Here is a 16,514-nt window from a genome sequence, read left to right on the forward strand (position 1 = left end):
GAGTATGCAGGCTGCATAGTGCCTCAACTCTGGAGGGGGGCACCATCTCTGCACCAAATCTGCCTTATTTGTTGTTGTTTACGTTCAGTTTCTTGATTTGCGGCTCTGCATTGTGCTTTAAACTATGACAGGACATGTTCTATGCTGCTGATAATTAGGCAAGGCAAGGCAAGTTTATTTCTATAGCACATTTCATACACGGTGGCAATTCAAAGTGCTTTACACAAACAGGAATAAAAGAAACAAGAAAAATAAAGACAAATATTAAAAATGGTTAAAAAATTAAATAAATAAGCATAAAAGCAGATATAATGTGTTATAAAAGAGTGAAAAAGAAGAGAAAAACATAACAGTTCGATCTGTCGGACGTAGCACAGTGCTCATTCAGTAAAGGCACAGCTAAACAGATGTGTTTTCAGTCTTGATTTGAATGTGCCTAATGTTGGAGCACATCTGATCATTTCTGGAAGCTGATTCCAGCAGTGAGGGGTGTATAGCTGAACGTCGATTCACCCTGCTTTGACTGAACTCTTGGAATTTCTAGTTTATTTGATCCTAAAGATCTGAGTGATCTGTTAGGTTTGTATTCAGTGAGCATATCTGTAATGTATTGATGTCCTAGGCCATTTATTGATTTATAGACCAGTAATAATACTTTAAAATCTATTCTGACTGTAACTGGGAGCCAGTGTGAAGACCTGAGGACAGGTGTGATGTGCTCTGATTTCCTGGTTCTGGTCAGAATTCTGGCCGCAGCGTTCTAGATGAGCTGCAACTGTCTGACTGTCTTTTTGGGAAGGCCGGTGAGGAGTCCATTACAGTAATCCACCCTGCTGCTGATATATAATTACACAAACTCAATTATTTTTATTAACTTGTGCAATACTTTACAATTCTGTTTGCACACCAGCTACTGTCCATACCCATGCACTGCACAATTATTTCACTGTATGTATTATTTAATATTATATACTTATTATTTTTTATATTTATTATATAATTCTCTGCGGTTATCATTGTTTATTGTTTTGTCTATTTCTACACATTTCCTATTGCTGTATGGAATAATTTTTGTGCCAATAAGAATGAACGTAACTTTATAAAACTGAATGTGACTTTCCAAGAAACGATCAAAAATATGCCACTGCAAAAGAAGAAAAACACAATGAAAACAAAAAAATGAACTCAGTCGCAGGAATTTAACATGCTCTTCAAATGTGCTTCGTTCTTTGTTAATGATTTTCAAAGAATCGTTTTCGCGAATCATGGATTTTGAATGCGTTGCCACAGTTTTCGCTTACGCTTCGTAAATTTTCGTTTGCTGTTTTGGCACAAACTTCTCGTGGGGGCGGGCTTAACAGCGATCTACACTGATTGGCTAATGAGCTTTTGATGGACAGTTGCTCTCTGACCTGGAAGCACAGACGGTGACGTCAGTGCACTGCAAACTTGTGAATAACAACAATAACCCGCAAAATAACTGTTGCACACTGTACATGAATAAAACTTTTATTGATGTTATTGATAAACGTTACTTTAGCAACACGAACTTACTTCAAGCTGCCCTGAGGGACAAGCTGAGGTGGAAGATGATGGCATCGCTCCGTGTCTCTCCCGGGAGGTCATCTTTAGAAACTAAGAGACGACCGTAGGTAAAATACTAACATTAATACTTAACATAAAGCACGACGTATTGCACACCGCAACAACTTTCCGATATGCGCGCCACTGACGTCACCGTCTGTGCTTCCAGGTCAGAGAGCAACTGTCCATCAAAAGCTCATTAGCCAATCAGTGTAGATCGCTGTTAAGCCCGCCCCCACGAGAAGTTTGTGCCAAAACAGCAAACGAAAATTTACGAAGCGTAAGCGAAAACTGTGGCAACGCATTCAAAATCCATGATTCGCGAAAACGATTCTTTGAAAATCATTAACAAAGAACGAAGCATATTTGAAGAGCATGTTAAATTCGTGCGACTGAGTTCATTTTTTTGTTTTCATTGTGTTTTTCTTCATTTGCAGTGGCATATTTTTGATCGTTTCTTGGAAAGTTACGTTCAGTTTTATAAAGTTACGTTCATTCTTATTGGCACAAAAATTATTCCATATTGCTGCTGTTGTTATTGCTTGTATCACTGCAATGACAATAAAGTCTCTTTAGTCTGTACATCAGTGGATTGGTGTGTTTTTAATAGGCCGGTTTTTCATTTTTGTACATTATAATATGAAATAACTAAACTGACTCATTCTGTGATTTCTGAAAGATCAACAATATAAAACGAGTCAAATTACTGTAAGCCACAGGCCATAATATGCATGATTATTTGAATTATTTTACATGAATTATTGCATGAATTCATTAATGATTATTATTTCTGAATGTTAACAAAGTTTTTGTTTAAAAATACACTCATTAATTCTTAAAAACCACAAATGTCTTTGATTTATATTGACAGCAAGGGTCAGGTTTTGTCACCATAGATTACAGTTAAATCCACATTTTGGTTGTAGTTTTAGAAACATTATGAAGTGTCCTTGACTAACCCATTGTCTTAATAGTATGTCATGAGTTTTTCTTCAAATTATTAATCTCTTCTGTATTGTACATGGAGGTTTAATGCTGAAATTTGTCACAAAAGAAGATGAGGTAGCCTGATCCAGCACTGCTCCAGAGACACCAGCAGCTGCACAGGTACAGACACACAGCACTGAGGACCGTCCATCTCTACAGGTACAGAGATGGTTTTATTCCTTACTTTTTGTAAATGTTTGAAATTGGGAACGTTTCTGCCGAAGACATGCCAGTGTTTGTTTTAATGTAAGCTATTATTTCATAATGTCAATATTTGAATGTTTAAGTATAATTTTGAGTGTTTAGATGCATATTTATGTATAAGAATAAATAAATACATGTTTAAATACATTTGTTTGTGTGCTTTTGTTTCTCTGTGGGGGCACCACAGCAAAATTCCTCGTAGGGCACCCTTTTGGCCAGCAATGGCCCTGCTGATATAACAGTAAGAAAAACTTACTGTTAAGTAGGTTACAGATTTTAATGTAGCATTTTTACATTGTTTACCATGGAAATCACAGACATTTTAGTGTTGGTTTTATTCAAAACAACGGACGGACGGACGGACGGACGGACGGACGGACGGACAGACAGACAGACAGATAGATAGATAGATAGATAGATAGATAGATAGATAGATAGATAGATAGATAGATAGATAGACAGAAAGACAGACGGATGATGGATGGATGGATGGATGGATGGATGGATAGTTGAATGGATGGATAGATAGAAAGACAGACGGATGGATGGATGGATGGATGGATGGATGGACGGATGGATGGACGGATGGACGGATGGATGGATGGATGGATGGATGGATGGACGGATGGATGGATGGATGGATGGACGGACGGATGGATGGGCGGACGGATGGTTGAATGGATGGACGGACGGATGGTTGAATGGACGGACGGACGGACGGACGGACGGACAGACAGACAGACAGACAGACAGACAGACAGACAGATAGATAGATAAATAAATAAATAAATGATGGATGGATGGATGGATGGATTGTTGAATGGTTGGATGGATTGTTGAATGGTTGGATGGATAAATGATAGACGGACGGACGGACAGACAGACAGACAGACAGACAGACAGACAGACAGACAGACAGACAGGGAGGGAGGGAGGGAGACAGACAGATAGAGAGACAGAATATTTTCTCTCTCTCTCTCTCTTCTTTGACCTGTCTTCTATATTCAAGTACAGTAATATAAATGTTGGGTTTTTTTTTCAGATGAAAACACTCCACAGATTTGTGAAGTAAGGGAAATGAAAGGAGATGTTTGCTTTAGAGAGAGAAACTGATTTCATTACTGATGCCCCTATTACAGAAGTAGAGAAGCGCTGTTATTGCCCTATAACTCATACGTCATTTTAATTCTTTATTTTTACTGCACTGCAGTGGTTTTAATCTAAAACCGTCACAACGGAAAGGTTGTTGCAGCACTATTGCATAAAGCTGCTTAAATGAGAGATGTTGTGTAAAACAGGATGCTCTCCGTCAAACTATACAGAACAACTCAGGAAGTACAGAACAATCCAAAGCTAGTTTCTAACATGTTATTAAAAATGTTGTGTACATTTATATCACTATACTTTGTGATGCATTATGTTTCCTTCTGAAGCAAAGTTGGGTAACACTTTATAATAACTACACACTATGAATCATTTATTAAGCATTAGCAAATAGTGAATTCATTATCTGTTAAATATTAACTCTGCATTAATAGATGTTAGTAAACAGTTTATAACTGCAGATACAAATTCTATTCTTGACTTATGGTAACACTTTATAATAACTACACACTATAAATCATTTATTAAGCATTAGCATCTAGTGAATTCATTATTTGTTAAGCATTAACTCTACATTAATAAACGTTACAAAGCAGTTTATAACTGCAGCTACAAATGATGTATTCTTGACTTATAACCACCTATATAATCTGCTTAATACTTGTTTTTTCATACTTAGTTAATGATTTATTTTTCATTACTAAACTAAGTATCGCATTATTTACAAACCAGTTATTTAAGAGTAGTTGAGGGTTTTTAGGATCATTCAGAATGAGTTAGTAAATGATTAATAAACTACTGAAATCAACGTTTATATGTCCTATTATTCAGGCATATACTAATAGTTAACTAATATGTTAATAAATGCTTTATTAACTCGACTTCACACAATTTTGGGACCTAATCTAAAGTGAGGATTAGTTATGCTTTATAAATCCCTTATAAATGACAACTAAAGGCTCAGAATCAAATGAACAATAATCTTTGCAATCTTTTCTAAAAAGTAAAATTACTGTAAAGTTTAAACATTGCCAAATAACAGGAGTCAAAATATGACATACAACTGGATAAAACAACAACAATAAAATAATTTAACAATATAATAAGATGCGATGCTTAAACTCTACAGTTATTTTATTTTAGAGAAGGTTGCAAAGATTTATTTTTCATTTGAAGAACAGTTTTATTTGTGTATCTTTAAATGAAAAGGAATGAATAATGTCATTTTTCCTGTTTAGAATTTAACTGAGCCTTTAGTTGTCATTTATAAGGGATTTATAAAGCATTAATAGTCCTCACTTTAGATCAGGTCACAAAACTGGATGAAGTTGAGTTAATAAAGCATTTATTAACATACATAGTAACCCTTAACATATGCCTGAATAATAAGACATATAAACGTTGATTTCAGTAGTTTATTAATCATTTACTAACTCATGCTGAATGATCCTAAAAACCCTCAACTACTTTTAAATACAAATGGTTTGTAAATAATGCGATACTTAGTTTAGTAATGAAAAATAAATCATTAACTAAGTATGAAAGTACAATTATTAAGCACATTATAAATATGTTTGTAAGTCAAGAATACAGCATTTGTAGCTGCAGTTATAAACTGCTTACTAACGCTTATTAATGTAGAGTTAATGCTTAACAGATAATGAATTCACTACTTGCTAATGCTTAATAAATGATTTATAGTGTGTAGTTATTATAAAGTGTTACCAGCTAGGCTAAAGTGAGGACTATTCATGCTTTATAAATGGGCAACTAAAGGCTCTGTTTCAAATAAACAATACATCATTGCAATTTTATCTAAAAACTAAAATTACTGTAAAGTTTAAACATTGCTGGATAACAGGAGTGTCAAAAAACAACATAAAATTGAATAAAACAACAGAAATATAATAAGTAAGGGATAATCAACGGCTTGCCGTGCGTTAAAAGATTTTAATGCATGACGTGGAGGCGAAGGACCACACAATGCGCAAACTGACCTCATGGAATTGTTCTAACAAAAAGACCGCGATCGCTGCTTAAGTAGAATAACGTTACGATTATTAAAACACATTATTCTATACAAGTCTATACACATGAAATAAAACATTCACAAAGCTGTAAATTATGAAACCCCAGTTCAAGGACACATTAAAGAAAAAGGAATCAAAGCCCATTTTAGAAAAATTTGCTGTAAAATATGTAAGGAAATTTAGCAAAAGAAAAAAACATATCAGGAAAGGTAGACGAACATTCCGCTTTATTTATCTTCTTTAAAACAAAAGCAATCGGCCAAACACGCAGAATCAGTGTAATATTACATTAATTATGGTCATAAATTAATCATGAAACTGATCTCTGCAATCTGCCAAAAAAATACACCAGAGAACAAATAATAGTTGAAAAAGTCAAAAGGCATAAATAGTGCTCGCTTTAGATTAGGCCACCAACTGGATGAGGTTGTGTTAATAAATGAATAGTTTATTAATCATTTACTCACTCATTCTGAATAATCTTTGAAAACCTGCAACTTCTCTTAAACAACTGGTGAGTAAATGATGCAATATTTGATTAAGTAATGAAAAAAGAATCATTAACAAAGTATGAAAACACAGTCATTAAGCAGATTATATATGTGCTTATAAGTAGGGCCAGACGGAATCTGAGGACGTTTTTTGCTATTTTTGCGTAGAATTTTTGTAAAAATCTGCAGATTTCTGCTGAATTATTTTGGGGGTATCATAACTAAAACCTTAATATGTGAAATAACAAAATAATATCTTTTTAACTTTTGATTAATGTTTAAAAAGTAAATCCAATTAGATTCACTTTATTTGGTAAACAAAGCAAGTCTCTCATATAATATATCTGCTAAAAGACAGAAAATATTACCTTACACACTGCATTGTACATAAATCAGATGAACATTTTCATATTAGTCAATAATATTACTGTAATTAATTTAAAACTGAATAAATATAGATTTACACACATTTACTCAAGTGAATAAACAGAATTAATGATGGGCTAAAAATCTGTGGAAAATCTGCAAAATTCTGCGCGCGCAGATTCCGAGTCTTCGCTGAGGCCAGCTTCCAGCCTCCGCCGCTGGACTGCAGCTCTGCACAAGACGTTTGGCCAGCGGAGAAATTAAAACGGTCGTGCCCAACTGAGTCTGGTTTCTCTCAAGGTTTTTTCTTCACTTTCGCCAGTTAGTGAAGTTTTTTTCCCTCTCCACTGTCGCCACTGGCTTGCATGGTTCGGGATCTATAGATCTGCGCATCGTTGGATTTGCTCTTCAGTGTTTGGACTCTCAGTAGTGATTATTAAACCACACTGAACTGAGTTAAACTGAACAGAACTTAAACACTACAAACTGAACTACACTGTTCCTATTTACTGTGACCTTTTATGTGAAGCTGCTTTGACACAATCTACAATGTAAAAGCGCTATACAAATAAAGGCAACCCAGGCTCATTCTGAAAACGTTGTCCCGTGGACGTTACTGGAGACTGCGAAATATGTAGCCGGGGGTACGTACGACTGCATTTCACTTTTTTAAAGCGAACGCTGCGGGGCGGTGTGATGCCGTTCCTTTCGGCGCTTGCCGGCCTGCCTCTCGCCTCCGTGTGGAGGGCTTTCCCGCTGCAACCAGTTTGTCCGGTAAGCTCTTAGTGTACTTTGGCGGACTCGTGGCGCAGAGAGGGGCTGACCACGACGACGACCAGGTTCGAGTCCGGGGAAGAGCGGTTCCAGAAATCAGGTAAGAAAACAAAAACAAAATCCAAAAAATGAAGCGAACAAGTTCGTCACAGGGTGAGAATGTGGTCAAAATCCGAAAACGTGGTAAAAAATCAGACGAGGGCTTTTCTTTTTCTGGACGGCTTTTGTGAATCGTCGTAGGTTGGGTTTAGGGACGGAGGAGGGTGGGTCAGCCGATTGGCCGGTCGCACGGTCAATCATTCTGTCATCCAGGCAGACAGGCGGAAGACCGTTCGACAGCGGCCTCTAGCGGGTTTACGAGAACAGCAGGGGAAATAGCGCGCACAGCGACCTCTCGCGGATTCGCGAAAACAAAAACTGCAAAAATACGTACCTCCCGGGACGTATTTCGCGGCCTCCAGAAACGTCCACGAGACTACGTTCTCAGAATGAGCCTGGGTTGAATAAAGGTGAATTGAATTGAATTGAATTCCGTGTGGGCCTACTTACAAGTCAAGAATAGAGCATTTATATCTACAGTTATAAACTGTTTACTAACGTCTACTAATGTAGAGTTAATGCCTAACAAACAATTAATTAACTATTTGCTAATGCTTAATAAATGATTCACAGTGTGTATTTATTATAAAGTATTCCCCAAAGTTGTTATTATCTACATAGTTCCCCTCTTTGAAAACGGAAATGCTCACAGATTTGAGAATATTCCAGTAGATTTGGAAATAGGCTCATTTTACAACTCCATCGTGTACTAAAGACTAACGGATGTGTATGTGTGCGTGTGAGCGAGCATTACGTCTGCATGTGCTTATGAGAGTTTCGTGTGCATCTTCGCATAGTATGTGTGTGTGTTACCTGTCTGTTTGAGAGCTGAGGTAGCAGAGCAGATGACAGGCCCAGAGCAGGGGTCCGGCGTATGTGCTCAGTGCTGTCAGGATAATAGCAGGAGCTTCTACATAACTCTCCAAACCCACAAAGCCCACAGAGATGTCCACCGTCCCGATGTTATTAGAGTTTCCCTGAACACAACACACAGAACACCGACACGCTGACTTCACACACATCTGGACATTTCAGAAACACCTTAAAATGAACTGTTGTTCCACTGTCTGCAATGACGTGGAGATGTGTAGATGTCGAAGGTTTTTTGAGTGAATGTTTAATGCTTTAAAGGGGTAGTTCACACAACATTTTTAATTACCTGATCATTTACTCATACACATGTGGTTTTATACCCTTATGAGGTTCTTTCTTCTGCTGAACACAAAAGAAGATATTTTGAAGAATGCTGGTTGCTGGCACCAATCATCATCTAATCAACATCAACAGCCGGTGGCGCAGTAGGTAGTGCTGTCGCCTCAGCAAGAAGGTTGCAGATTCGAGCCATGGCTGGGTCAGCTGGCGTTTCTGTGTGGAGTTTGCATGTTCTCTGTGTGTTGGCGTGGGTTTCCTCCGGGTGCTCCGGTTTCCCCCACAAGTCCAAACACATGTGCTATAAGAGATATAAGTAAGCTAAATTGGCTGTAGGGTATGAGTGTGAATGAGTGTGTATGGATGTTTCCCAGTGATGGGTTGCAGCTGCACAAATGGGTTGCAGCCGCCAACTTATCCAACAAAATATGTGTTGGATAAGTTGGCGGTTCATTCCGCTGTGGCAACCCCTGATTAATAAAGGGACTAAGCTGAAAAGAAAATGAATGAATGAATGAAGTACAAAGATTGCACCAAAATAAAAATTCTGGTCTGAAACTGAAATCGAAAATTCTAGATGCACTTGGCCGACAACCGAAACTGAAACTTACTTGTAATAATTAATTTTTAATTTTAAAAATATATAATTTTGTAATACTTTTTAAATTCATTCATTTTCTTTTCAGCTTAGTCCCTTTATTAATCAGGGGTTGCCACAGCGAAATGAACCACCAACTTATTCAGAATATGCTCCACGCAGCGGATGCCCTTCCAGCTGCAAGCCATCCCTGAGAAACACCCATACACACTCATTAACACTCATACACTATGAACAATTTAGCCTACCCAATTCACCTGTACCGCATGTCTTTGGACTTGTGGGGGAAACCGGAGCACCCGGAGGAAAATCCACACCAACACGGGGAGAACATGCAAACTCCACACAGAAATGCCTACTGACCCAGCCGAGGCTCGAACCAGCGATCTTTTACTGTGAGGTGACAGTGCTACCCACTGCACCACCGTGCAGCCCTATATTGTTATATAGTGTTTTTAAACCACAAAGTACTGGTAATTTGTGGTAATTAATTATATAGTAATACAAACAAATTAACTGTAAATAAAAAATATAAATAATAATAATAATAATAATAAATATTATATATAGTTATAGCCTGAATTATTACCCCCCCTGTTTGTTTTTTTTCACCAATTTCGGTTTAATGGAGTGAAGATTTTTTTATAACACATTTCTAATCATAATAGTTTTAATAACTCATTTCTAATAACTGATTTATTTTCTCTTTGCCATGATGACAGTAAATAATATTTGACTAGATATTTTTCAAGACACTTCTATACAGCTTAAAGAGACATTTAAAGGCTTAACTAGGTTAATTAGGTTTACTAGGCAGGTTAGGGTAATTAGGCAAGTTATTGTATAATGATGGTTTGTTCTGTAGACCATCGAAAAAAATATAGCTTAAATGGGCTAATAATATTGACCTTAAAATGTTTTTAAAAAATTTAAAACTGCTTTTATTCTAGCCGAAATAAAACAAATGAGACTTTCTCCAGAAGGAAAAATATTATCAGACATACTGTGAAAATTTCCTTGCTCTGTTAAACATCATTTGGGAAAAAAAAAAAAAAAAAAAAAAAAAAAAAAAAATTAAAGGGGGCTAATAATTTTGACATTAACTTATAGATTGGTTTTTGCATCTGAACTTTTCATTTATATATATATATATATATATATATATATATATATATATATATATATATATATATATATAAAACAGTTGCTAAAGTTTAGTAAAAGATAAAGTTCATCAGTTTATAACTATATTAATTTTAAATTATTAACTATAGTAATTCATTTTAATGCAACACGTTATTGTTTGCTTTTTATATTTTACTACAAAATTATTTTAACTAAATTTGACAACATTAAGATCCTGAATAAGTTTATTACACCTAATCCTACAATAATATGGTCTGTTATGTTCTCTTTGTGTATGTGGACACATGAATAAACTAATTATTTTTATTTACATAATTAGAGCAATCGTAGCACGGGAAGTCTCGATCGCCATATTTGTGAAATACAGTAGGTGGCGATATTGCTCCTAAGGAGTTAGTCATCGTTAAACAAGAAAAAAATAGAAGATTGATCCGTCGTTAACCATATATGGTTTGCCTAGATTGTGGCATTTCTCAATTCCAAGAACGCAGAGAACAGACTTGCGTTCTTGTAAAGACCGGTCTTGCCAGGTCACCTCGGAAGAACGAAATCGGGAGACCGCAAAAACAGAGAATTCGTCCTGTGGAAAAATTAGACGCTTCGTTCTTCCTGATGGTCATGTGACCTTCACATGGAAAAATCATAATGGAAAATTATTTAAACATTACAGCATTCATACAACGATTTATTGTTTTTCCTTATTTCAATACATATACTATGCATAAAGACTTTACAAATATACGCTGCACAACACAAATAAAACAGATTTAATATGAATTTCAGCAAATAAACACCCTTAATGTGTTTATTCCTTTATTAAGATGTCCATGGTAATGTTTACTTTCACCGTTTCATTTAGGGGAAACTCCTGAGGTAAATAAGTTATATCTCTGAACTTTAAAAATAAATCAATATAAAATGAATGCGCTTCCCACCTCCAGTCGCAATGACTTTTGGGACTTCAAGAGCGAGTTCAGTGCTCAAGTCTGCATCGGTGCGTCCTCGATATCAAGAACACATCCGGGAAGTTTCACACGTCCTCTGTTCTTGTGGTCTTGAGTTTTGGAACTGAACTTTGGCAGTTGATGATGACGTTACATGAGAACACGAGGACGCAAGACCACTGAAGAATGCAGCTGGATATATCTCGAAGTCACACCGAAGCGACAGCCAACAGAGGATTTCGCTTGGTCTTAATGACTTTTCCGATGGGTTATTTTCACTATTTATGATGGCATAACAGTCCAAATTGGACAAATGAGTGTGTATAGGATACATTTTGGACCTTTATTCAGTGAGAGGTGGTTCTTACAAACCACCCGAACCCCCCTGGCTATGGGCCTAAACAGGAAGTGCATTTTTAGATTTCAATTAAAGATTACAATGACAACCTTTTTTTTTCTTAATGAAAAGCACAGATGAATTGTTCACCACAAAACTAGCAATGAGAGCTAACAAACCCACATGGTTAGTTTTGATTTTATGTGTACTTTAACATTAGTTATTGCACAGAGCTAAGATGAACTAACGTCATTTAACTTAAATAACATTAACTAATGTTAACAAACGTGTATAAATACTATACTAAATTCATTACTGATTGTAGGTTCATGTCAGTAAATGCATTCACTAACATTAACTAATGGACTAATATTTTAAAGTGCTACCAGTAGTTCAGATAATGTTTTTTCTGTCTCATGGATTTCTGTAGATGTGGATGTAGCGCTGGTCTGAATCCTCTGTGTGAATCTGCAGGTGTTGATGTGAGATGGTTTTTTTCCAGTCTTCGCTGACAGACTCGGAGGGTCCCTGGACTGACGGAGGGGGAAATAAACACACAGATCTGCTGCTGCTGTCAGCGGCTCACGGTAGGCCCTGTCTGTCACTGTCAGGACAGCCGGATTAGGAAACCCTCCTCCTGAATCACTCGCTCCCATTATTTCAGGCCGGTTTACAGTGTGAGGGTGGGCGGGAGAAGTGCCTGGCCTGATCAGAATGAGCTAAATCAATGTGGCAATTTGCAATTAGCAATAACTCTCACCGCACTTAATGACTGGAGACGATTATATTCAATAAATGCGTCCTTCGACAGTTCGACTGCATTGACCCTCACTGTCCTTTTGATGATGATGTCATTGTCAAGCCCATAATTCCTTGCTGCGCCGCTTTAGATGGTAATTGGCCAGTAAAGAATCATTTATGACCCTCACTCACACGCACATCTCAGCTTGGCTCTCTGGATTCATTTCATCTTGATTTTTCTTTAAGAAATGGAATCTTGTTGGGGGGGCGGCCCGGTGGCTCAGTGGTTAGCACTGTCGCCTCACAGCAAGAAGGTCATTGACTTGAGTCCCTGCTGGGCCAGTTGGCATTTCTGAGTTTGCATGTTCTCCCTGTATTGGCATGGGTTTCCTCCGGGTGCTCCGGTGTGTTTGGGTGTTTCCCAATACTGGGTTGCAGCTGGAAGGGCATTCGTTGTATAAAACATATGCTAGAATAGTTGGTGGTTCATTTTGCTGTGGCGACCTTTAAAATAGAGACTAAGCTGAAGGAAAACGAATAAATAAATGAATCTTGTTGGCTATCCCGTGACTATCATGGTCATTTTAGTTCCTGCTATGGATGTCTTATGGATTTTTTTTTCCTCAACATTCTTCAGAATATCTTCTTTTGAGTTCAACAGATAGAAATTCATAAACATTTAGGATCACTCGAGTAGGGCTCTGCACGATATTAGAAAAATCTGATGGGAAATTTAACATTTCTGCGATAAATATTGCCATATGCATACAGTTTTATGATTTGAATAGCAATATTTGATAGTTTTCTAGGGAGTCTAACTAGTATTCAGGTACAAAAACTGACCAATCACAATACAAAAACTAATGCTTTCCTTACATTGCATTGACTTGGTTCTAATAGAAATATCTAAAAATTCATCTTCAGAAGAAATAAATCAAAATTAAAAAAAAATCTCCTAAAACAAGCTAAATTATCTGCCAATGGGGTAAGTAAAATCATCTTTTTTTCAGTATAATATGGTTAATGCTAGGTGGCACGGTTGCTCAGTGGTTAGCACTGTCGCCTCCACTCTACGTCTCAAATCCGCCACTGACAGCTGCCAATTTGCAGCACCGGTTTGCGTAACCTGATAGAAACCTATGTTTAGAATTCTATAATGCATGCTGAGCGGCGCATCTGGTGTGCGACCCCCTTCATACCGCCCCGTAGCATTCGTCTTAAAGATGAAATGCAGCCATACGTACCTCTGGCTACATAATTTGCGATCTCCAGAAATATATATAGGGCTACGTTTTCATAATGAGCCAATGTTGAGTTTTGTCCAATCAAATGCACCCTATGAGAATGGCCCGCCTCCTAACAACCAGCTATCAAGGGCAAGAAGAAAATCACGCATCAGTCTTTTTCAGTAAAGTCTATATAGGATACAGCTGCGGTTACGCACATCAATATAACATCATTCTTTATAACTCTGTATAACAATAATTAATATTTTTACAGTACTGTGATGGTTGGGTTTAGGGTTAGAGTGGGGGTAGATGCTAAAAAATACAATTTATTGGGTAATTTAATAAATAATACTCAGTACAACTGCTGTTTTTACGTTACTGTGACGGTTGGGATGGGGGTAGATGTTAATTAAATATAATAAATGGGAAATGTAATAAATAATTCATTCATAAATCATTTTCGTTAACTTCCGGCTGCAACCATATCTGATCTAGCAACAACCGTCTTTTTCCAAGTTGCCTCTAACAAGCACATTTTATTGTACTGCGTGTAATGGAAGTGGCTCGAATTTATTCATTCTTCATTGCGGTTATAACTAAACCTGCTGGCTAGTGTAGAAACGAAAGAACGAGCCTTTCAATATGTCCCCATTTGACGAGGGCAGTAAATGATGAGAAACAGACTGAATGAATGAACGTGTAAAAGCAGCAGCTGATGATTTCATGCTTGGCTTGAGGCAATATGTAAAGAAACGTTCCGCAAATTTTGCTGAGTCGCGATTCTTTAATGGGAATCCTGCAATGAATGGAAGATTTCTGCTGTCGTCAATGTTTACCAAACTAAAGGGCATTTTCGTACTCGACTTCGTTTGGCGTTCAGTTTATCAGGCTGTTCATCTGCTCCACAGTACAGCTCAAATTTGGCCCACAATCCAGTTAATTTGCATAATAAACCTCTATTGGGGGTGTTCATTTTCCTTTATTTATCTACAAATGACAGAAGACGACAGCATTTACTGGATCTTTGAGGAAACATTCACTACAGACCAGTTTTATTTACTGTACACTACCTTGTCTTGTTGCCGATCCAAGTTTAGGAACAACAAATAACAACTTGACTTCTAGTTGATCATTTTGTATCAGAAGTGGCTTATATGAAAGGCAAAGGCCTCTAGATTACGCTTATTTTACCAAATTAAAATATCATGCCTTGATTTTTAATTATTTCATTAGGACAGTAAGGTCTGACTTTGCTTAGACAAAAGGCTTGTCACTTAACAGAAATAATGTCCAGTATGGAATATAAAGTCATGCTGCAGTGGAAACAGAATGAATATTGTGTCTGACTCCATCATGAGTTTGGAGGACTGCATCCATACATCTCTGCAATGACTCAAATCACTTATTAATAAAGTCATCTGGAATGGCAAAGAAAGCGTTCTTGCAGGACTCAAAGAGTTCATCAAGATCCTTTGGATTTAACCAATCAGAGTCTTATCTTCCGTTCCCTTTAAGAGTTAGCATCATGGCGCATCTGCTATTTACATGGCGGACTTTGTAAGTGGAAAAACTGAACGCTTCACTAGTGAGAAAACATTTAAACAGACCATCTGCAGCGCAAAGATAAAGAATGAGCCTCCTCCATTCAGCCTCTTTGCTTTACTTTTACTCTTCACTTTACTCCTTTACATTTGTGGATAAGGAAACGGAGGAAACTCACTCCACTGAAGATATCCAATAGCCTTCATATTTAATTTTATTTGTTAAGCACAAAGATTTGTTTCAAAATTATTTCTAAATTCAGTTCTAATTTGTAACGAAGTGTGGTGGGTGATGCGGTGGCGCATTGGGTAGCACAAATGCTTCACAGCAAGAAGGTTGCTGGTTCGAGCCTCAGCTGGGTCAGTTGGCATTTCTGTGTGAAGTTTGCATTTTCTACCTGTGTTCGCGTGGGTTTCCTTTGGGTGCTCCGGTTTCCCCCACAAGTCCAAAGACATGGTCTGTAGGTTAATTGGGTAAGCTAAATTGGCCGTAGTGTATGTGTGCGATCGAGCGTGTAGGGATGTTTCTCAGTGATGGGTTGCGGCTGGAAGGGCATCCGCTGAGTAAAAGGCATGTGCTGGATAAGTTGGTGGTTCATTCCGCTGTGGCGACCCCAAATTAATAAAATTACTTAGTCAAAAAGAAAACGAATGAATGAACGAAGTGTGGTCAAAAAACTGAGTTATATCTATAGGCCCATACGGAATCTACGTGTGCAGGAATATGCAGATTTCGGCAGATTTTTAGCCCATCATTGAGTCTATTTATTTACTTGTGTAAATGTGTGTAAAGCGTGTAAATTTATATTTATTCAGTTTTGGAATTAATTTCAGTAATATTATTGAATAATATGAACTAATTGATTTATTTATAATACAGTTTGTAAAGTCATATTTTCTGTCTTTCAGTAGATATATTATATGAGAGACTTGCTTTGTTTACCAATTAAGTGATCTAAATGAACTTGCATTGTAAACATTAAATAAAAGTTAAAAATTTATTATTTGTTTTATTTCATATAATACATTTTTATTTATGATACTCCCAAAGTCATCTGCAGATTTTTTACAAAAGTCTGTGCAGAAATAGCAAAAAATGTCCGCAGATTCTGTCCGGCCCTAGTTATAACCAAACACAGGTCCTATGCCCCATATGGTCCAAAACCCCACAGGTGGACAAATCTAAACTT

General features: G+C 37.0%; 1 protein-coding gene across 1 annotated transcript in view; it reads right to left on the bottom strand.

Moving 5' to 3' along the window:
* Positions 1-16,514, bottom strand: part of pigg (phosphatidylinositol glycan anchor biosynthesis class G) — a 258,252-nt gene that overhangs the window by 11,924 nt on the left and 229,814 nt on the right. Inside the window, exon 12 of the mRNA XM_056472074.1 lies at positions 8,453-8,616. Within this exon, the coding sequence (XP_056328049.1) occupies positions 8,453-8,616 (164 nt within the window). The remainder of the gene's footprint in view (positions 1-8,452; positions 8,617-16,514) is intronic.

This window comes from Danio aesculapii, chromosome 14 (assembly GCF_903798145.1).
Source record: "Danio aesculapii chromosome 14, fDanAes4.1, whole genome shotgun sequence".
Classification (NCBI taxonomy): Eukaryota; Metazoa; Chordata; class Actinopteri; order Cypriniformes; family Danionidae; genus Danio; species Danio aesculapii.